The sequence below is a fragment of the Leptidea sinapis genome, chromosome 12 (assembly GCF_905404315.1).
Source record: "Leptidea sinapis chromosome 12, ilLepSina1.1, whole genome shotgun sequence".
NCBI lineage: Eukaryota > Metazoa > Arthropoda > Insecta > Lepidoptera > Pieridae > Leptidea > Leptidea sinapis.
This window is the reverse complement of record NC_066276.1, coordinates 6746534-6770508: the sequence shown is the minus strand read 5'-3', so window position 1 is coordinate 6770508 and position 23975 is coordinate 6746534. Positions and strand designations below refer to the sequence as shown.

General features: G+C 33.0%; 2 protein-coding genes across 3 annotated transcripts in view; one reads left to right on the top strand and one right to left on the bottom strand.

The window, feature by feature from the left end:
- The first annotated feature begins 2593 nt into the window (after nt 1–2593).
- LOC126967207 (probable phosphoserine aminotransferase) lies at nt 2594–18353 on the top strand. Its single transcript, XM_050811699.1, has 8 exons — nt 2594–2760; nt 2828–2958; nt 4948–5063; nt 6396–6557; nt 7414–7508; nt 10029–10198; nt 14494–14760; nt 16292–18353. The coding sequence occupies exons 1-8, from the start codon at nt 2710–2712 to the stop codon at nt 16395–16397; spliced, it is 1098 nt and encodes a 365-aa protein (XP_050667656.1). The 5' UTR covers nt 2594–2709; the 3' UTR covers nt 16398–18353.
- A 367-nt stretch (nt 18354–18720) lies between these two features.
- LOC126967132 (sushi, von Willebrand factor type A, EGF and pentraxin domain-containing protein 1) overlaps nt 18721–23975 on the bottom strand; it is a 100778-nt gene continuing 95523 nt past the window's right edge. Inside the window, exons 34-36 of one of the 2 annotated variants that reach the window (XM_050811556.1) lie at nt 23161–23359; nt 21813–22138; nt 18721–19939 (exon numbers count right to left, since the gene is read on the bottom strand). In XM_050811556.1, coding sequence (XP_050667513.1) covers nt 19908–19939; nt 21813–22138; nt 23161–23359 — 557 coding nt within the window. In that variant the 3' untranslated portion in view covers nt 18721–19907. The remainder of the gene's footprint in view (nt 19940–21812; nt 22139–23160; nt 23360–23975) is intronic. The other variant, XM_050811557.1, reaches the window with a different exon arrangement.

Genomic DNA, 23975 nt, shown 5'->3' with positions numbered 1-23975 from the left:
TTGGATTAACATTTAATATAAACATTAATTACAAAGCATTGTTTTCTACAGCAAGCTGCAAATACGTTCACTGCCACGAGAGAGGAACTTTTTACCGTACAAACCGTTTATACTTTTGGAATAAAGCCAATTACAGTCGAGTATTGAACGAATTTTGGCTTGAAAATATTTATAATATCATCCCCACCATCTGGATGTGTGGCGGTCCTCCTCGGTTTCGGTTTGCGGTTTTCAAGGAGCTTTCTTCCACGTACTACAAAACTTCCTTGTGCGGTGTTTCCGGGACGATATGACATGGGTACTTTCAAAAAAGCGCGTACACCTCCCTTAAAGGCCGCCAACGCTCCTGTGATTCCTCTGGTATTAAAAGAGAATGAGGCGGTGATCACTTAACACCAGCTAACCCATACGCTCGTTTGTCCTCCTTTTCCATAAAAAATATTTATGGTTTTCTAATAGATGCCTTTGTCAGATCTAAACCGAATAGTAATGCGACCGCACGGAAAGCACCAGCTTTCAAACAAAAAAAGAATCATCAAAACCGGTTCACCTGTCGAAAGTTTTGAGGTAAAAAACATAAAAATAATACCGTCGAATTAAGAACCTCCTCCTTTTTTAAAGTTTTGATGACTCTTAGTTACGGTGCCATCTGTGGATCTGTGGCAGAATCTCAAAATTCAAATTTCAAATAGTTTTATTCAAAACAGGATGTGACATCACTTATTGAAAGTCAAAAAACTACCACCCATTCTAAAATGAATGCCTCAGACCTGAGAAGAATGGGCGCAACAAACTCAGAGGGTTGCTTTTTTTTCATCGAATAAATATGTTTGCAAAGTAATATTGTACAATTAAACTTATTATTTAATAGCCTGAGGGCGGTCACTCCATTCCCAATCTGTGGTATCATTAAGAAAATGATTTATGTTATAGTAACCTTGACCACACAAACGTTTTTTAACAATTCTTTTGAATAACGTAATACTTTTGTTTTGTCACTGTATGTAATCAAATTGCAATGCGCTTACATTAATTGCTGCTTTGCAAAATTTAGTAGGTCTATACATATTCAGACAAATTATGAGTTTGAATACTTCAGATTCACTAAGAATCAAGAAAAACCGACTTTAAAAAATCTATTCCAAAACAATAGCTATAATATGCACTAAAAAGTATAAAAATAATAGCGTATTATGATATAATCTAATTAATCTTATTCTAGTTACGATTATAGTATTTTTTGGAGTCGGTGTCAGCCAAGGTAGGTTTGTATCAATATACATTCATAGTTGTAGGTTAGGTGTGCTTGTGTCGCACGCGTGACGTGACCAGGAGAGGGGCGAGAGCGGGGCCGCGGCGGGAGGACATCGATTCCAAAAATATTGTAATAAACAAAATGTTTTGACTTATATTACTTAAGGTAAGTGATAGAAATAAGGCCTAATTTCAAAAACTCATATCTTGATAAATATTCGAAGAAAGTAATAAATAAAAGCATGGTATTATTCTTTGGTTTATAAAGTTTAAGTAATTAAGAAAAAATATTATAATCTTATATCAAAAAACACATAAACGGAGGTAATTCTGAAACATTAGCCATTGGCCTTTTTAAAACACAGTGATTTAACCCGACCTATTGACTTAAATTTTAGAAATATTATTTATCGAGTGTTTTCCTTAGACCCTGAAAACTTTCTAAGTTTTTTAATAAATACTTTGCTTAAATTGCTAATCACACTTGAAGTTGAATATTAATAAGAAATAACAAATTTTAACAAAAAACCTATATATTCAAACAAAAATTTGCAAATAAACGTATCTTCTCAAAAAATTAACCAAAATATTAAAATATTAATTTATTTGATAGGCCATAATTAAACAAGGTAACTAAGTAAAGCCTTGTAGCATTATAGCATAATTTGCTTAGGAACACAAATTAATATTCCTGGAAGCACTTGTAGATGTTACTAAAAATTTTCTTGACAGTTAGCGATAAGTGACAAAAAAGGCCCAAATATAAAATTGGTATTTACTTAACACAAGGAGATAGTGGATATTTTAATGTATATTTCATAATTCATATCTATAATGTAATAATTATTCTATGGCGAAACAACGTTTGCCGGGTCAGCTAGTATATATATAATTTTATTTTCATTGCCAATGTTTATGGTAGCAGTAGACTTGGGGATTATAAATATATAAATATTTAATTCACGAAGTCTGTGTTTCGGTGTCTAGAGAATACCAGCGTCGAGAAGTAAAATTCCCAACATAATGCTGATTAGACACCATTTTGGTTCTGTAATATCCATAATATTGTTATTAGTAATAAGATTTCTGTATTTTTGAACCAAATAAACCTTTTAATTATTATATAATTAATTATAATTAACAAACTTTAAAGCCTGATGAAATCATATGAAAGTCTAAAGTAATCTGGAGCTATTTAGTTCGATCACATGAAATTATTGCAACATGTTCGACGATAAACAAGTCGATTGTATTATTATTTATCGTAGATAGTTATGTCAGCCGAGCCTCGGTGACACCCAATTCAAAACATCTAACTTGTTTGCTCAAGTGTTTAGTCTGTCTTGTCAGTAATCACAAACAGACCAACCAGTATTCATTCAGTGATTAAACAGCGAACAGTCGCGAACGGGAATCGTAATTGAGGTGTAGTGTTTTGTAAAAGTGGAAGGCATAATGGTGAAAATACACAACTTCGGCGCTGGCCCTGCCAAATTACCAACAGAAGTAAGTTAAATAATCATATAATATTTAAATACACTCGCAATAAAAACTCATTCATGTTTTATTTAAGGTTTATAATCAAATACGCGAAGAATTGACAGACTTTAGACGCACTGGAATAAGTTTATTGGAAACAAGTCACAGGTCGCCGACCTATATGAAGTTTAACACAGAAGTACAAGAACTTGTTCGGAGACTATTGTAAGTATTACTATTATGTTTATACGTTTTGACGACATTTAATAATTTCAGACACACTATAATTACTAAGCATTGCATCACGATTCTGAATTCAAATATATAACTTTTAATGTTTTAGACATTCTTCTTTAGAATTATTTCGTTCTTATTTTACTTAACCCATTAAGGAATTAAATTAATCGTTTTAAACTGGTTGGTATGCCTATCAATTTATTAAATACAGATCTAAACAAGCAGTATATTATTACCGGTTACGACATACTAACCTTGCGCAATTAGAATAACATTATTTGTCCCCAACGAGCTCTTATCATTATTGTGAGCAATACATACGCCTATTTCATTTGTTTTGAATAAGTCGGTAAGTAGTAAGTAATGTACATTAAAATCATGTTAATATTGAATATAACATAGTTAAATATGTCTTAAGTCAAAGTCAAATAAACTTTATTCAATTAGGCTTAAACTAAGCTCTTTTGAATCGTCATTACAAATATTTCTTTTAAATTACTGAATTTACTTTTATTTAAATTATGTTCGTAAAAAGTAGAGCTCGTGAGAAAAATATACAAGAAACTCAACGGCCACTCTTTTCAATCAAATAGAGTATTTTACAATGGCTATAATATACATAATTATTATATTATAAATTAGTTTGTAAGGTACTGCATCAAATATATGAATCGTGTTAAAATAATATAAATTAGTTCATAAAAAGTAAAAAAGAATAAAATGTTTAGATATAAATTCGTATATAGGATGCATCATATATAAGAGAATTAAATTTGTATTTAAATACAAATGAATGAATATGAAATCATCCTGAAAAATAAGATTGACATAATATACTCACTAATTTAGTTAATAACGTGTTTTTATTTTTGGTACTCAAAATAGAACTTAGTGTTCATAGCAGCTCGTAAAGATAATCAGATAAGTTCAAAACTAAAACCAAAGTTCGGGAAAAATACCGTACAGAAATTAAACAACTTTCATTCGAATACAAACAAATAAATATATTTTTTAATTAATCATTATAAAATTAAATAACAAGAAATAAATTATAATAATGAAACCCTAAAAAGGTCGACCTAAGTCATTTTTGACTTAGGTCGACCTTTACTACAAATGATATACTTACTAAAAATGACTCTTGAGGTCGCTGTATTCAATTAAAATATAAATGCATATAAAATGCAACCACCAGAAAAACAAAAAATGAAGAAAGAAGTAATTCGGAAACAGATAAAAAAACATACATATAACAAACAGTAAAAACATACAGATTTAGTAAAAATAAAAATCTGTCGTATTGCTTCGCCATAATTGGGTGAAAATGATATATTTTCACGACTACATACATAAACAGTCGAATAATTAATTGTTATTGAAGAAGGCTCTAGTTTTGTTGAAAGAACTGGTAATTATGAAATAAATGTAAGGAAATAGGTAAAGATTTAAAAATATCTACAAGCGTGGAAAATTTTAAAAAACAGTCAACACGCATATTGATATAATTTATTTAAATATTCTAATTAAATGTAATTTTACGGAATGCCTCTATAGTTAAATATTGGTAATCATAATATCATGTTTACGATTAGGCTTTAGAAAAGACGGAAATATGTGAATGTAAGATGAAAAAAAAATAGGGCATATAGCTCGACGGACAGATGGACCCAAGATGGAATAGGTTGGATGAGGACAGCGCAGGGCCTCATCCTCATCGGATCTTCATAACGATCTTTGGGGGGGTCCTTTGTCCAGCACTGGACGTGATGAAAAATGAAAATAATGGTATTTAAGAGCGATGAATGTATGTACCTATGACAAAATATAGTAATATTAATATGATTAATGAAAATGAGTTTGTTAATATCTTGGAAGAGCACTGGACTGTAACTGTAAGTACGTAATCTCTTCTTTCCCTTCTAAGCATGCATTTGTATGAATAACTGCATGTTATTAAACGTCATATATGTTTTATAGGAATGTACCAAATAACTACAAAATCCTATTCTTGGCTGGCGGAGGTCAAGGTCAGTTTTCTGCTGTTCCTCTTAACCTGATATCAAGAACTGGAACTGCTGACTACGTAGTCACAGGCGAGTATAATATATCAATTATATTTAGGGCAGTATTACGTATTCTTTCTGTTAAGGTTACCTTTAAATATCCCGCACCTTCCTAAAATCATCGTATCCCCTCGATTCCAGATCACTCCTCTAACTGCCACAGCCTATATTAGCATACTTGGCGTCGATATATCGAGCGACGTTCAGTACTGTGGTCAATTGGAAGACAAGGCCAAACTAGCCTCTAAAAATCTTGGTGTACTCAGTAAGGCGAGATAGTACTTCATAAGCCACTGCCTGCAACTTCATAAGGCGCAAATTCAGCCTTCCAACAAGCTTCTTCCATTTGACCGCATACAACGAATAGCGGCTCGAATCATCGAAGATCAAGTCATCTCCGATCGGCTTGTTTCTTTGCCGTTGCGTAGAGGTGTAGGCTCTCTCTGCATCTTCTACCGCATTTATCACGGGAAGTGCTCAGAGGAAATATTCGGGTTTATTCAGCGGTCGAGTTACACCACCGGACAATACGTGCAAAGTACCACCCGCATCACGTTGACGTCTGGCATTCCACAACCGCGCGTTTTGCAAGAAATTTCTTGCCTCGCACAGCCACTTTGTGGAATCAATTACAGGCTGATGTTTTCCCGAACTGATAAGACTTAGGGACCATCAAGGAGAGAGCATACTCCCACCTTCGAATCTCTTGACAGCTGTTGTTGCGGATGTCCATGGGCGGTTGCCTCACCTCTCCCCATCCCGTGAGCCTCTTGCTCATTTGCCCCCTAATCTCTTCTAAAAAAAAGGATGGCGACACACTCTTCTCGTTCCTCTGGTGTTACAGGAGAACGTGGGCGGTGGTGCATCATGTACATGACCTTGTTCTTCTTATGTTATAAAAAATTAACCCACGTGTCTTTACACATGTTGACGCTTATACATCTTCTTAATATATATAAATCCAGTGTCTATTATATTGATTTGGGATCCATAATTATTTTTATTTCCAATATTTATTTTGTATGGACATATTTTTTATGAGTGAATTTATTGACAGTTTTGCTGTAACACAAATTCGTTATAACAACAGGTTATTTTACACATATTTTACGAAATAATTCTTGATGTTATGAAAATATATCATTGACAAATTCATAAAAAAAAAAAAAATTATTCATTATGTACAGAACAACGTCTATCGGGTCAGCTAGTACACAATATAATATGAACCCTCAGGCAGGTAATGTTTGACATTATCCAGAATCTGACAAATTCAATGCAGTACTTAAATGTTCAAGTTAGTGAATATTGTCATATTATAACGAACACAAGTATTTTATTAAAACTAGAAACTATTTACAGGATCCTGGTCAGCATTAGCAGCTAAAGAAGCGAAGAAATATGGAAAAGTGAACCTAGTGCTACCAGCCACAGACAAATACTCAGGCATACCTGATCAGTCTACTTGGAAACTGGATCCTAATGCTTCCTATGTTTATATATGTGGAAATGAAACCGTTCATGGTAAGATTCATGTCGAGCTAACTTCAGTAGCAAACTCTGATCCTAGGCGTACATTCTAAGATCAGAATGGACTAAAATCGAGAATGTATTGAAAAAAAGGGTAGTTCATCAATACCAATGTATAAAGTTTGTAAAAAGGCATAAAAGGCATTTATCTTCTCAAAATCGATACCTTTACAATTCTTTTTGACGTCATATCTAATACTACTACCGCTTTGGAAACAAATGGGGCTCTGAGAAGCAGCGCAAGAAACTCTCCCAGCATTATTTTTTGCGCTCTTTTTAATAAAATATAAAAACTTTGTTATAAATATAAGAGTGTTGATATTGGTAATAACAATAGATATTAATAATACCATAACAATAATAAGTATAAATTTAATTCTGTTGATGTCTGCTATTGTAAGGATCTCTCCACATTGCACCAATCAGTCCATTTTAAGAAAGTATTCATTTAAAGATTTACCAACTGTGTTATCAAAAATAATTAATATTTAATCGGGAACCAAGACTCTATGGAACGTTTGCTGAGGGCGTATCCTTATTCCCGAAACTTGAGTTTTTTGTACGTTCGTATCGTTTGTTATCGTAAAAAGTTGAAGAACATATTTAATATGTTAAATTCAGTAATTTGAAAGAAATATTTATAGTGACTATTCAAAAGCGTTTAGTTTAAGCCTAATTGAATAAAGTTTATTTGACTTTGACTTTAAGGCAGATCGGTCTGAGGCAATTACCTAATTCTAGCAGGAACTCATTGAATCAAATAATGCGTGAAATTAATTTTGAGTTTATTAATCATTTATTTAATTATTGTAGTAGCTATCTATTTAATAGAATTTCTTTTTTGTTTTAGGGGTTGAATTTGATTATATCCCTGACACTAAGGGAATCCCTCTGGTAGCTGATATGTCTTCGAACTTCATGTCAAAGAAATTAGATGTTTCAAAGGTAAGAATGTCAAGAATTGACACACTACCTAATTAATATAATATGCAATATAATTGGTTAAGGATTGGTCTCCGCTGCGCTCCAACTAGATACCGCAGGCGTAGTCGCAAAGTGCAGCAACTAATACTACGCCCAAGTGGGCGTACTCGAGCCAGTCTCGAGCAATGTGTGACGTTGACGTGCCACATGTTCTGTTAAACTTTGCTAATAATTGAAACTAAAATTAGTAAAAATAATACTACAAGATATAAGAAAGACACTGGGATCACATATCTCCAGTAAGTATTTTATTAATTTCATTGTAAAATAAAACGAAGCGTGTGTTACAAAATTTGAAAGATGCCATTGAGTGTCAAACTGCCACGCGCACAAGCATCTAATAGTTGCCGAAATAAAAAAGCTATTGTTAAGAGGTAGTGCAGTATCTAGTTGGATCGCAGCGGAGACCAATCCTTAATCTAAGGACAAAATATTGTGACGTTGCAATCCTTCTTATTCAATTGATACATAAACAAACGTATATGCACACTTTAAAAGTTCATTAGTACTATTTAAAAATGAAAACGAAAATAGCTCACTATTGAAAATACTATTTTAGTGTATCATATATAATATTATCTATCGTTTCTAAGCTGATTAAAAACTCAAGGTTGATAAAATTTTAAGTTGACAATTTGCTAAGTAATAAAATTGTTATAAGATAATAGTTTTATTTATTTCCGCTATTATGTTCGACTGATCTAACCGCGCGATGACCAAAGGGCGTAAGTTAGCGATTCCTATAATATTATGCCTCCTCTCCACTATCGGCGATGATCGTCTGTCATTACTCATTGGCAAGTTAATCGTAGATCTTCGTGTAAGCATCCACACGATCGTCTTTGATCATTTATTGAGCGGCAGTCTTTTAAGTCGGACGTGGAGCTTATAGCTGCTGATACCATTCATTTAATTTCAGTATACACTCAATTTAGATGAACGAAATTTTTTGATTTAAAAATATTAATAATATTGGTGAGCGATTATAAGCCTCATAGTAACGATACGAGTACCTAGATGAGGTAGGTTTTTTTCTTTGTGATAATTATGTTTGAGTATCCATATTTTTGGGTAGTTCTATGAATTTAAAAGTTTCTTCATTTGACCACCCAGTAGACATTGTATCATACTCGCCCTATGTAAGTAAAAGGAAACGCGTGTAGTTGTTGGCACGCGCACACAACTATACGCGAATTCTCTTTAATGCGTGCCCGAAAAACCGACATGTCACCGATCGCCGCGATCACTATCGGCCGTTTTCAATAACGTATCTTTAGTTACGGATATATTACTATCACCTTTTATTAACAAGATCTTATCTATCCATTATTATTGGACATTAGTCCAATATTGTTATATTATTAGTTATAGTCCAATGCTATTAGTCGATAGGTTATTGAAATTGTAAGTTAGCGTAAAAGGAACGATTTGTCTACTTCTAGTAAGTTAAACTAAGGATTGATAGGTTATTGCAAACGGCCGTATAACGATTATAGACGATGATCGGCGACTAGAAGCGAATAAGCCCTCCACACGATCGTGCTCGTGTGTAATCGCCTTTAATCGCCGATTGTGAAGAGGCGCCATTATATTATCTTTGAAATCAACTCTTAGCAACAAGTATCAACATGAACTGAATATTATACCATGTATTGTTATCAATACGTTGCGTTCGTATCAAACCCTAATACGCAAATAAATAATATGATAAGAAGCAAATTAAAAATAACACGCTAAATATATTATCTATATTATTATCTATTTGCGTATTTGTATTTTTGTGTGTTTATTTTTTTACTATTTTGTATTCGTAGCACGTGGTATTTAGCCTAAATAATTTCGGTACACTTTTATTCTTAAAGTTTGCACATTTTCACAAACAAAATCAAGTATTTATTACTGTAGCATTAAACTTAAGTAAGAACTTGAAACATTTAGCAATTGACGCCATAACGTGTAATGCGCACATTCTCCATCAGAACATACTAATTAAACATAGCCCCACCAGGCACAAATCCGAAAATACATAAGCAACGACAAGTACACACACATCTCGATATATATAATATTCAATGTTCTCAGTGGGTATCAAACATCGAATTTGAGGTAGCACAGGTAAAAATAAAGTGTCCATTTTAAAAGTACGTTTTTGAGACTATAGAGCCATCTTTCACTCGAATATGTACCTTACTTTCAGGTAGTTCACAAAATCATCTACTTATAGAAATTTGTTATTTTACAAATACACATCATTACTTGCATAACCACCATTGTTAGTCACCTTAAAATATTATGTTGATGTTTGTTTTCTTAGACGTTTTGCATTGCACAACTGGGAGGAGACAGACCCCCATGTCACGGGCTATCCTAGTTTTGGGGGTCGAGGGTAATTTTAAACAAAATTGTATTTGCTTCTTGCAACAAATAAAGATTTATTATTTTGTTGTAAATGTAATAAATACACTTATCTTCTTAACACAGTTTGGAGTAATTTATGGAGGTGCCCAGAAGAACATTGGAACAGCCGGCGTAGTTTTAGTCATTGTAAGAGAGGATCTTCTGAATCAAGCTCTACCGATATGTCCTGCTATACTCGATTGGACAGCGAACGCAAAAGCAGACTCAATTTTGAACACACCGCCTATGTTTGCGTGAGTAAATCGAACTTACTAACTATCCTCTTGCGAACGGAGTAAATCGATCGACTTAATGACGAAATAAATATAATAGAACGAAGGCGATTAATATAGGTATACTTTTGAACATTGTTTAATTTACCTGAAATATGCACGGACTGGTAAAAAATTAAGGACTCCGTGTCACCTTACATAACAGTGTAGCACCAAACAAGCCGATTAACTTGTAAATACATAGCCCCACGCACACACACACTACTACAGGCTGATAGGCGGCCATTATGAGAATTGTCATCGTCTGTGACAGATCAGTTTGCGTCTCAATAAAATATTTTAAAAATGCCGTAGTACGTTGTGAAAAACTGTAAAAACGATACTATATAAGTATTTGTGGCCATATATGATTATTTAAGGGAAAAAAAATTGTGTAACTAGTATCACCCGTAACCGCACACACACTAGCATAATGGTGTTTCACTTGCTAATATCACGGCGTGGAGTCCTTCTTTTTTCGTCCGTGGAAATATGAAAATAAATATTTTGTGTTATATCAAATATCAATTTCTTAGTAGATGTAGGTACAATCAATATTGTCCGAGTTGAAAAAATGTAAAAAACATATCTGTTGTTAGGGAGTGGTGAATTTTCTTCAAACTCAAATTCAAATAAATACATGTATCTACAAAATAATTACATGTTTCTGTGTTTCCTTAAGATACAATGATAGCTCAAAATAAAAAGCAAAACAACAATGAACAGACAGAATCTTATCATGAATAAAAAAAATATTTCATCATGAGTTGCCATTATTTTAACAATTATAAAACATACCATTCATAATGACGAGACAATTTTCATAAAACCAGTGTTAACTGGATAATATCAACCGCATCAAACAAAATGTCAAAATTATATATAGAATGACAAATATATTATTATCACTGTTGTAAGCTGGAGATGTTTTGACGCTTAGAATAATAACGCTAAGAACGTGAGTTTCGCACAAGCGAAATGAAGCAGTTTCAATGTGGTCTGTAGGAATATGTGTTCCGCAGGGTTCTATTCTCGGTCCTTTCTTGTTTCTTATAAATATTAATGATTTACCTTTTGTGGTAGATGATAACCATGAGATTGTATTGTTTGCTGATTATACTTCACTTATTTTTAAAATAAAGCGACGTGCAGATATTGCTGACGATATAATCAATGCTCTTACAAAGATAGCGCGCTGGATTAAGACGAATAATCTGCACTTAGACATTAAAAAAACAAACGGTGGGGTTCACATATTTCCCAACTCAGGCAAAATAGGCATGGCAAAAACAGAAACGAATCAACTGAACAAGGTGTGGCGAGACAGAAGTATTAGCAATCCAACTAAAATAGGAGTATTTTAGTTCAATAGAGTGTTTCTACATCCACTAAGAAATTGATATTTGATATAGCACAAAATATTTATTTTAAACAAACGATAGCAAATAAAGCATGTCATCTAGAAACCAAATTTCTATTACATTATAAGATATAAGAATAAATTGAAGAGATCGTCCGCGTGGTCTTTTCCCCTTCACCTTGCCTAAGACTATCAGTTTGTCTAAATTACTGGAAACTCGTCGGGCAATTTTGCCAAAATACACAAAGATCTTTTGATAGCAGATTGTGGAGAATCTAGTGCCAATGCGTCTACGTTACTAAGTGTCAAGTTATAATTAAAAACTTAAGCAAAAACTTTAGTTCTTCTTTGAAGTTCTGTTTCCCTAATTGTTTTTAGCAGTATATCACTATATCAGTACTACAGTTGGTAAATTATAAATTGATTTGATCTGATGTATTGTAGTCTTGTTTGCTATCATACAATATCTCAAAATAAACTAAATGTTATGATGAAATGAACACACTTCTCATATATATATATATATAGCAGTAATTTGTAAACATTATTGTGTTTCGGTTTCGAAGTGTGCTGTAGCTAGTAAAATGATAGGGTAAGAGATTTAACATCTTATGTCTTAAGGCAACACTAAATGCCAGCGACCTTGAGCGATATGAGTTTCACGGCTGCCGTCCCCCATCTATGTAACAAAGCCAATATTAAAAAAAAATTGCGTATAAAACAGTTTATATGCTTACAATCCTCGTTATTCACTACTATTCTGAATAAATGAACCTACACAAAAAAGTACAAGCTATAAGAATAACTTTTCTGAGAGAAGTACAAAAAAAAATGCGTTACGCCATGCCAAAAAACTTGTTTAACTTCAAAGAAAAGTGGTAGTTCAAAAAGGCTCGGCAGTGTTAACTATAACCATCAGCAAGCAGTAGCAACCTACAAATAAGACTTAAGGAAATGTGTAACAGGATTAAGTAATGTTCATAGCTCGAAATGCTATACTTTCACCACAAAACTTGTCTAAAAACACCATGTTTGCGTGTTTTCTGCTTACTCTTCGCCTTAAGGTGACGAGCGCAATTGTAGTCCCGCTCAGTTTTTGGGGTTTTTCAATAATCCTGAGCGGCACTGCATTGTAATAGGCAGGTCGTATCAATTACCATCAACTGAACGTCCTGATTGTCTCGTCCCTTAGTTTCATAAAAAAAAATATGAATGATTTCGTTAGCCTCATAGATTATTATTTTGTGAAATCATTATTAGCTAGATGCGTTTGATTACATTAAAATTTTTCAGATCTGCGATGATAAAAAAATTGACGTAACGAAAATATAATTTATATTTTAATATTATGCCAAATCATCTCCTGTTTACACGTTAAAAGTAATAATGTATTTGTGATTTAGCTAAAATATCATTTTTACATTTTGTTTGATGCGGTTGGTATTATCTAGTTAACACCGGTTTTATGGAAATTGTCTCGTCATTATGAATGGTACGTTTAATAATTATTAAAAAAATAAAACTCATGATGAAATATATTTTAGTACATGATAAGATTATGTCTGTTCATTGTTATAAACTATTTATTTTGAGGTATCATTCTATGATAAGGAATAAATAACACCGACAGATGTATTTATTTTTAAATAATATTTATTTATTTATTTATTTATTTATTATATTTAGTTTCAAGAAGATTCACCACTCCCTAACAACAGATATTTTTTTTTACATTTTTCCAATTCGGACAATATTGATTGTATCTCCATATCCTCCATCTACTAAGAAATTGATATTTGTTATAATAGTCCGGTCAATTTAGACAATTGAAATAAAGAAAATTCCGACAGAGCCAAATTATCGTACCTTACAGCCACATTTGGCACTACAACCTTTCTTGCAATTGCGGTACTTTTTCGATAAAACTTACCGTTTTCGAGAAAAATCCAAAAAACCTAAAATTTTGACCTTGGGCCCTTTTGACGGATGAGGACTTTTGACACTTTATTCCTTGTGGTAAACCTAAGGTCTCTACGAAGATTTGGCTCCGTCGGAATTTTTTTTATTTGATCACTATTTTTATGTCTAAATTGACCGGACTATAACACAAAATATTTATTTTCATATTTCAGCTAAATTAATCAGCTAAATACAAGCGATTGCAATAAAACATGTCATTTAGAAACCAAATTTCTATAACATTTTAAGATATTAACATATAACCCCTTTAACCCAGTGGTTAGTGACCCTGCCTAATGAGCTAGTGGATCCGGGTTCGAATCCTGGTAGGTGCAAACATTTTTATGATGAATATGGATGTTGTTTGCGAGTCATGGATGTTGTATATGAATGTTTGAGTAAATATATTATTATTAATTAGTGATTAACTTTTTATTAATTCATTAGTATACCTTTTATTATATGCAACATTAGTTTTTGTTCAGAAAACAAATGTTGCTGTAAAAATTGTTGTTGAAAAATAATACAACGATTACTTATTATACAACTTATTTATAAGATACTTAAGTAGTTTTTAGTCACCACAGTCGCTGTTATTGTTATGGAATGATATGTTCTCCCATAATTGGTCGCACATATAAATGTTAAGATATAAGGCATGTGTTAGATGTTACTTAATATGTACAACTGTTGGAGATCCATACAAATAAAGAAATAAATAAATGTATTGTATAAAATATAGCTTTTACAGGCTATGCCTAGTTTGGGGTAAAATAATTTGTGATAAAAGTTGTCAATATTTATTTATTTAATAGAATAAGCTGAAGATGATTATTTATTAGAGTAGAAGGTTTTGGAAATATTTTAATCAAATTTTTTACAGCTCAACTAAATGTTATGTTTTCATGTTTTTGACACATTGATAATAATAGAAGATAACGTTATTTATATTTTCTAGAATCTACGTTATGGGAAAATGTTTGGAATGGATAGAAAAAATGGGCGGCCTTGACAAAATGGCTGAATTAGCCACCAAAAAGTCTTCAATGGTTTATGATTTTATTGAACAATCTAATGGGTTCTACAATGCCGTTGTTGCGAAAAATGCTAGAAGTAAAATGAATATTCCATTCAGAATCGGATCAGCAAGTGGCAACGAAGATCTGGAGAAAGAATTTTTGAAAGGAGCAGATTCTTTAGGACTTATTCAACTGAAAGGGCATAGGTAAGATATATAATATTATATAGTTTATCATCATTGAAAGTAAGTAAGTAGAAATGTAAGTGGCTAACTTCAAATTCAAATATTTTTATTTAAAATAGGATTCAAAATCACTCATTGAACGTCAAAATAGACTCAAGAAACGCTATATAGTAAACTCAAAACGCAATAAACTCAGCGGGCTTTCTTTATAAAAATATGGACTACAATGTTATAATATCATACAACTAACATTTATAAAAAATGAGCCTGAGGGTGTCCGCTTCATTCTCTGTCTGTGGTATCATTAAGAAAATAATTTATGTTAACATATTTGTTTTGTACATCTTCTAGAATCATACTGAAAAAGCATATACATCGCCTAATAAAAGACTTACTAACTCAACTTTACCAAGTAGTAGGCATAACAAGTTTATGTTTGTTCCTCGTGTTAACATTATGATTGTCAGTTTCTAGCAAATTCCTTAATGTGCTTTTGAACATATAGCACATTATCAAGAATATATTGAGATGCAACAATCAAAATATTTATTTATTTAACGGCCGTTTTCAATAACGTATCTCTAGTTACGTATAGATTGCTATCACCGTTTAATGACAAGATCTTATCTATCCATAGTTATGTCCAATATAGTTTGTTATTAGTTATAGTCCAATGCTATCTGTCGGTAGGTTATTGAAATGTAAGTAAGCGTAAAAGGATAGATTTGTCTACCTCTAGTAAGTTAAATTAAGGATAGATAGGTTATTGAAAAGGGCCGTAAATTTTTCTCTTAATGATTCTTTAGGATCTAGAATTAATTTTGGTAATACACTCCTTCGAATTTTAAGTAGTTTGTAAATTGATGGTCTTTGGTAAAACGGATTCTGCTCTTATACATTTGCAACCATTGGCTATTTTGTAGGTATTAAAATAATTTCGTCAGTAAACTTTCTATTAATGACGAATGATCACCTTAAGAAACTTAATGAAATCACACACTGTTCGCTAAGTGTTACCAAAATACTTTGACAAGAATATAGAATTTATACTTTAGAATACATTTCATAATTAATGAACCTATTATTGTTACAATGAAATAAAAAATAAGGAAACTCGATTATCTATTGTAAGTGTTTTTCCCTGTTTAAGATAGATTGCATAAGGTAGCTGAGAATAAAGGAAAATATCACATTTATTAGAATTGAAGAGACTGGCAGTTTTCCTCCTTATTTCTTGTGTGTCTAATTCAATGTTGTATTTCCAATAATATTTCATTTTATATATTAATCTCGTCTTGTGTTCGGTTTTATTTGATAGGATATAAGATATACTCGTATAAAGCAATAATGTAAGTGAATTCGTAAATTTTGTTTACAAAATTACTTTGCTACACGTTTTCTTCATTTCACAGTCACACTGACTTGCAGTGTTAATTGAACTGGTCTTTGGATGTAGAGTAATCACCGCCGTCCAGGCGAACTTGCAACACCAAGGGAATTACATACTTTATAATTGGAAATTAATGCTTACTTTTAATGTTTTTGTCTGTAGAAGTGTTGGCGGAATCCGAGCATCAACTTACAACGCGGTGACTGTCGAAGAAGTGGAAAATTTGGTGAAATATATGAAAGACTTTTATCTAAAACACGCCAAGTAAATAAGAACTAACTGTTTAGAAAACTTTAGATACTTTAAGCAGATTTATTATTGTATTAAATAATCTAATGATTTTTTATTTTTTTATATTGATTTGTCAACTATCATTCTGACTTGTTAATCGTAAAATAAAATAATAAAAACGTCTCCTATGCTTTTTTAAATCAGTTTAATAAAGCTGCCACGTACAACTAACGCACAGTACCTTATCTTTGAATAAGGCCCGGTTTTCACCACAGCGTCTCGAGAGGAGAGGAGATGCTTTTGATAACCAATCAGATTTCGTTATTTCCACATGTCAAATGGATCAAGCGGAGAGGAGAGGAGATGTCTCGTTTCTCTAGTTATTTATTCTATAGAATATTCAGAATTTTGTCTCGCACACACGAAAGCGTCATTTATTCGATTGACTGATCATGAATGTAAAAAGCGTTCTTTCCGTATTTTCAACCGACTTCAGTAGTTTAGCGACGTATTTTAACTCAAAAAAGAGGAGGCTCCAAAAATATTAATAAATATTTGCATTAACTCTTGTTTTACATATTAATATAAGTAGTCGGTAATAAATTAAATTATTTTTTTACTTTTAGTGTTTGTTGTTATTGGAGTCGGTTTCTTTTTCAAATATTTTCAGTTAAGTTTGCAAAATGGTTGACGAACACGTTTCCGTCGATAGTTTAAATATTGGAGAATTAATTGTGTTTCTTCAACCTTTAATTCCTCTTCCTCAAGCAAATTAAAATATAAATTTTGTAACGACATGATGTCTTCCTATTTTAGACATCAGTTGTCTGATTTCGAGCTCTCACAGCTCACATCTCCACTATGCAGAACTCACATCTCTCCGCATTGGTGGAAATAACTTGACCGCTTCACGGCTAATCTCCTCTCGTCTCCACTTTGGTGGAAACCGGTTCTAAGTCGACACGATAATATAACAATGTATTCTTATTATGAAAAAACCAATCAGTCTGTACCGCCCGCGGCGCAATACTTTTATGAAATACTAGCTTTTGCCCGCGATTTTGTCCGCGTGGTGGAGTTAATTTGGGGGACCTTTTTTTTATTTTTGTACCAAATATGATAAAAATCGCATTCATATTTAAGTTTGAAAACGTGACTTTGTTTGGACTTCATACGTACTTTAGTCCCCCTTTTTCATCCACACGCAGGTGTAAATTTCGAAAACGATAGAACCCATATTTATTTATTTTTTATCAAGTGCCTAAATACAAAGTTTAATGGTGACTTTTAATCTTTAATAGTGACGAACGTCCATACAACATTCCACCCCCAATTTCAACCCCTAACTCTTATTTGCCATAAAAGGTAGCCGATGTCCTTTTCCAAGTTCAGGTCCTATCTCTGTACTAAATTTCAGCAAAATTGTTTTAGTTGTTTAGGCGTGAAAGCTTAATAAACAAACTTACATTCAAATTTATATTATTAGTAGGTATTGAGATTTTGTTTGCGGACGTCGTAATAATATTAAACAAGAAACAAGGTTTTTTAAACATACTGTATAATAAAACTCCTTTGCTTGGTGGAAAGTGACAGATTTAGATAACTGTCATAAAGATTAATTGTTAAAATTAAATTTGTAAACAAAATTTATGAACGATGCCGGACTCAAACCTGTGACCTGTCGGGTTCAGTCCGAGCGCTGTTCCACTGAGCCAACCGTTCGAGTGACGTATCGTTCATAAATCTTGGAATGTCTTGTTCATTGTAAATTGTCGCTTTCTTTTTATTTTTTACTGTTATTATTGATGTATAAGTATCTATATTTTGTCGTTAGTTTGTGAAAACAATGTGAAGAACCCCTTAGTTTATTGTTGAATTGGACTTATTATTAGAAATCTAAATTATTTGGATGTTAGCAATTGAAAACTGGCTGTGTTAAATTTAATATAAAAACAATATTTTATGATTAAAAACTAATAAAATATTTTCCTAACTTTTTGTTTGATTTTTTTATGAAAATAAGGGACGAGAGGAGCAGGACGTTCAGTTGATGGTAGCTAATACGCCCTGCCCATTACAATGCAGTGCCGCTCAGGATTCTTGAAACACCCAAAAATACGGAGCGGCACTGTAGTTAATGGAATTGTAATTGCGCTCGTTACCTTGAGACATTAGATGTTAAGTCTCATTTGGCCTGTAATTTCACTAGCTACGGCGCCCTTCGGCTCCTAACACAGTAATGCTTACACATTACTGCTTCACAACAGAAATAGGCACCGTTGCGGTACTCACAATTTGCCGGCATCCTGTGCAATGAGGCTCCCACTGGTTTATTTTTGGGTTTGAAATAATAGACACAATAATTTTATAAATATAGACATGTTTAATTTATTTTCATGTATAAACGTAATTAATCACTAAAGTGGTAATAATTGTGATGGAATACAGACCACTAAAACATGATGAGTATTGTTATTATGAATTATATTTCGAAATGGTAGTAAATACGATACAAATAAACTAAATATCAAAAACAATAACTAAAAATAAAGAGCTAATTACGATTATTATGAATAAAAATTATTTTGTATATTACACTAATATAAATTCATTTGTATAACATATTATACGTTAAACCATCCTTACAGTCCATTTATACAAACATTCACAGAAGTAACATTAAGTACAGTCCACATTATAATACAAAAGTACAAAATTACTTAATATCTAAATTACATTAAGGCCACTATTGAGGTTTAGTGCTATTTTACATTTTATTATATTTACATTAAAATTCATATTGGAATGCCACCGGAATATAAAAACGCGCTGCTTTTCGGATATGGCAATCTTCGCCTAAATTACTTGAGCATTCAAATATCATTGGACATCAACACATCCACTGTTTTGTAATCAACTGAACGGTACTTTTGTGACATTTGAAATATATTTGGTGGGGATGAAACAGTGATTGTGTTAATACACATAACTAGACGAGATGTACGAAATATTCCATTATATAATTCAATGAAAATATTTTAGATTGCAATTGAAAGAATTGGATAGATCGCTTAATTCAAGACAATTAACAAGATATTAATAGTTGTATTATTATATATTATTATTAAAGTAATACATGAACCGAAGATGAAAAATAAATTTAGACGGATTCAATGCATCAGAGATAAAATATAAATACGAAGAAATCCAAATAGTTGAATGGAATTTAAAGCAGGTATATCATCAATTGAATATTCAGTACATCTCTATTGAGAATAACCTAAATGTAAAGCTAGACGAGTACAAAATCATGTACATCAGTGACTATGCGAAGTAATTTTTGTAGTCGTAGTAATAGAGAAAAATTTAAAATATGTATTCTGGTAGTACACACGAATATCAGAACAAAAACTAAAAAAATTGTTGCAATAATTGTATCGTCTACAAAAATTATTTCGCCTCTATAATTAAGACGGAGTTTTACACGTATTATGTAAATTTGACCAGAATACGACAAACCGCAGTCCATTTGTTCGTTGCTCCATGTTCACTGACCCTCACTGTCGCTGTCACTCTTATCTGTGGATATTGCATCATTATAACATTATTAAAACACAGTCGACTAAAACACAAATAGAATAATAGCAAGTGAAATGTGTTAGTATTACTGTCTTTCGGTGAGAAAGGTGCTGTAGCTAACGAAATTACTGGGCAAATGAGACTTGATGAGCACAGTTGTAGTGCCGCTCAGAATTTTTGGGTTTTTCAATAATCCTGTGCGTCACTGCATTGAAATGGGCAGGGCGTATCAATTACCATCAACTGAACGTACTACTCGTCTCGTCCCTTATTTTCATAAAAAAAATAAACAAATAGACCTTTAATCAGATATCATTCGCTTCTCAGCTAATGATGATGGACACATAAAGCAAAAGTACGTACGCCGTAGAACCCAGTAAATTAATACCAATTAATACTATAAACTTAGATTAAGGATTGGTCTCCGCTGCGCTTCAACAAGATACCGCAGGCGTAGTCGCAAAGTACGGCAACTAATACTACGCCCAAGTGGGAGTACTCGGGCCAGTCTCGGACAATGAGTGACGTTGACGTGCCACGTATTCTGTTAAACTTTGCTTATAATTGAAACTAATAAAGTTCAACTGAACTTTGTAAAAATAATATTAAAAGAAATAAGAAAGACACTGGGATCACATATCATCAGTAAGTATTTTGTATTTTATTAATTTTAATTTAAAATACATTAAAGCTATTGTTCTTAGGTAGTGCTGTATCTAATTGGAGGGCAGCGGGGACCATTCCTTAATCGAATGCTATAAATTATCACGTAAAACCATCATTGAATAATGTTTTCATATTTGCTCAAAAAGAACACTAACACTTATTCTGTACTTTTTTGTATGAAAACTAAAACTTAAAATAAGGTTTTAAATAATTAAACAAAGTGTCAACAATAAATAGTCTAACAATCGGTCTGTTTTTATGACACAACTCACAAGTAACCCGGCGCGTAATTTGCAGATGTCCTTTCTGAGTACGGAAAGGTCACTGGGTTATTGTCCCCTGATAAAGTATGGACGCCTTGTATACCTAACTAGCTGACCCGACAGACGTTGTTCTGTTCATAATAAAAAAAAACTCTGGCAGATGGAATTTTGGAAAATCCGTTCTTAGCTGACCTCTACTCGGTGAAAAGAATATTCTTACCAAATTTCAAGTCTTTAGCTCTAATGGTTCCAGAGATATCGCGATGAGTGACTATATACGTGGAAATCTCTTATATACAGGGTGTCCCAAAGTTATGGGACATGAAAGGAAAGTACCTTAAATATCGAAGATAAGCTATTTTATTGAAAGAAGACTATGTTATTTTAAAAATTCTGCATTCAAAGATTTTCTAAAAATTACTTGCCTCGTCTGGGAATCGAACCGACTTAAATGTAAAAAAAACACCCCTACTCTTATGATGCCAATCGAGAGAATATATAGATAATGTAACCATACCGTCATTTGAATTTTTATTAATAATTGAACGGGAGGTTGTACTTAATTTTCTAATCTTTTTTAGAGATATATAATTAATTATGAAAACAGTGCAATGAATTCAATGATATTCAACTTATTTTCCTCTTTCATTTTGTAATTAAATACAGCACATATAACTCGCTGATGAAAGAATCTATAATCAGTTCAAAAATTTAAAAGTTTTTTTTATTGTTTAAATAGCTTAAGCAGTTACAATTATCAGCAGTTCTCTGACAGAAATTGTTTGCGATAGTGATAATGTAACATCGCCATTTTTCTCACAAGAGAAAGTCTGAGTTTTTAAGTTCTACAAAGGAAAGCTACGACATGCAAACTATAAGCTAAGTGTGAAACGCTGCGTGGAAAATATAAAGTGCGCACTACGATACGTGCTCCAAATACTGACCTTTCTTACCCGGGTATGCGTGCCTTTTCAACCTGTCGTATAAATCCTCTTTTGTCCCGTATATGCTCGCGTTGGACCGCGCCAAGCTATTCATCTTGCCATTCATCCCATTGTGTAGGCTCTCCTTCATGTACGTTTCGTTGTAGAAGTTAGGCATTTCCCATCCGTCTTCTTCGTCGTCGTAGTAATGAGCGTATGTCGAGTGATGGGAGGGCGCTATAGACTCGGCGTACGGCGTGTGAGCTCCGTAGTAGAAGTTCACTTGGGAGCCGTTCTGGTCAATAGCTGGGGTTAATGTTTTCTTTGGTTCCCGTTTCTTTGTTGATCTGAAATAAACATTATACATTATATTCGAACTTTAATCGTTTACTTTATTAAGTGAGTCGTACTCGTACACGAAATTTGATAATAATAATAATAATAATATTGACACACTTTTTACACAAATTGTCTTGCCCCAAATTAGGCTGTGTTATGGGTTACAAGACAATACAATATACTTACTTAAACATACATAAATTCATATAAACATACATAAATACATAATGCACCATCTTGGCTATAATATTTTAGCGGCAATAGTAGTACACAGTTTTAAATTATAAAGTAAATTTCAGCTGTCTGTGATTTATGAGATACATATATATATATTGACTGAACTTACAAAATATTGGGTTATGCAATAGTTAAAATTTGGTTTGGTCTACTTGGACCTTATTGTATCAAGTACCTACCTAAGCAGTAAGTTACCAGTTTAAGATAATATTTTACATTGCTGTAGTTCACTTTGTGACGCTTTTGCGCACTTGTTTTTGTAATGGAAACATTAATGACATTTATCATGTAATGCCTATCTACAAGTGTACTTGATTGAAAAAAATATCGCGTGCGTACAAAGTACACAATATGTCAGAAGTGAAACCTGTATTGTACATGAACCTCTAAACTGCATATGAGGTCCTGGTACATGTTGCTAGGATGACACATGATTTCAACCGCTATAAAAGACATTAAACCATCACCGCTACCATATTTATGTTCTCCTGGTGTCTCATATATAATAATATTTATGTATACTCGTGTCATACATAAGAAAAATCTCTTCTTCAACTATGATCGCCTGGTACCAAAAACACTGTGAAATGCTTCCTATCTCATTTTCTCCCACGTTAAATCTTATGAGGTATATCTCTTTTTACTGTCGCATTTTCGTTTCATCGAATTTCAAATCACAACGATGCTAAAGAGGTTAGCACTTTTTTAAGTATTTTTCAATGCCTGAAGGTACCATTGCTGGATTGCCTACAAGGCATTTTGGTGTTCGTTTAAGAAACAGAGCAATAGTTACCTAGCACAGATCATCCAGACGAGCAGCACAAGGAAGATGATGAATATGACGCCTCCAGCGACGCCGCTCGCGATGTACGCGAACTCACTCTTCTCGCGACAATGTCGGCCAGTGAAGGAGCCGGCACAGCGGCAAGAGGGCTCGCCCCGTGCGTCCTTCACGCACTCACCGCCGTTGTCGCAATACTCCGAGCAGACGTCTGTAAGCGATGTACGTCATGTAATCAGCAGTTAAACTAATTGTAATTATTTTTTATGAAAATACGGGACGATACGAGAAGCACGTTCAGCTGATAGCCCTGTCCATACAATGCAGTGCCGTTCAGGATTCTTAGAAATCCCAAAAACTCTGAGCAGCGCTACAATTGCGCTCGTCACCTTGAAACATAAGATGTTAAGTCTCATTTGCTCAGTAATTTCACTAGCTACGACGCCCTTTAGATATATATATATATATATACACCCTACTGCTTCACGGCAGAAATAGGCCCCGTAGTACCTCGTAGTACTCCCACGGGTAATTCTCAAAATTGATTACTTTAGAAGTCTTTTTGATGTCATTTCTAATATTACTACCGCTTCGGAATGAAATAGCATTCTGAGAGAGAAAAAGCGGCGCTAGAAACTCTCCCAGCATTATTTTTTTGCGCTCTTTTTAATAAAATTTACAACGTCGTAGGGTCATTGTTGATGCTATAAAGTAATCATAATCTAGTCCCAGGCTGTCCAGGATGGTAAGTGATACGCCCTGTCTCGTACAACGCAGTGCCGCTCAGGTTTAGCGCACTACGATTGCGCTCATGAGACATCCTAATG

Coding starts and splice junctions, on each gene's coding strand:
- LOC126967207 (XM_050811699.1), top strand. CDS start 2,710: ATGGTGAAAATACACAACTTCGGCGCTGGCCCTGCCAAATTACCAACA. Junction 2,761..2,827: donor CTGCCAAATTACCAACAGAA/GTAAGTTAAATA, acceptor GTTTTATTTAAG/GTTTATAATCAAATACGCGA. Junction 10,199..14,493: donor AACACACCGCCTATGTTTGC/GTGAGTAAATCG, acceptor TATATTTTCTAG/AATCTACGTTATGGGAAAAT.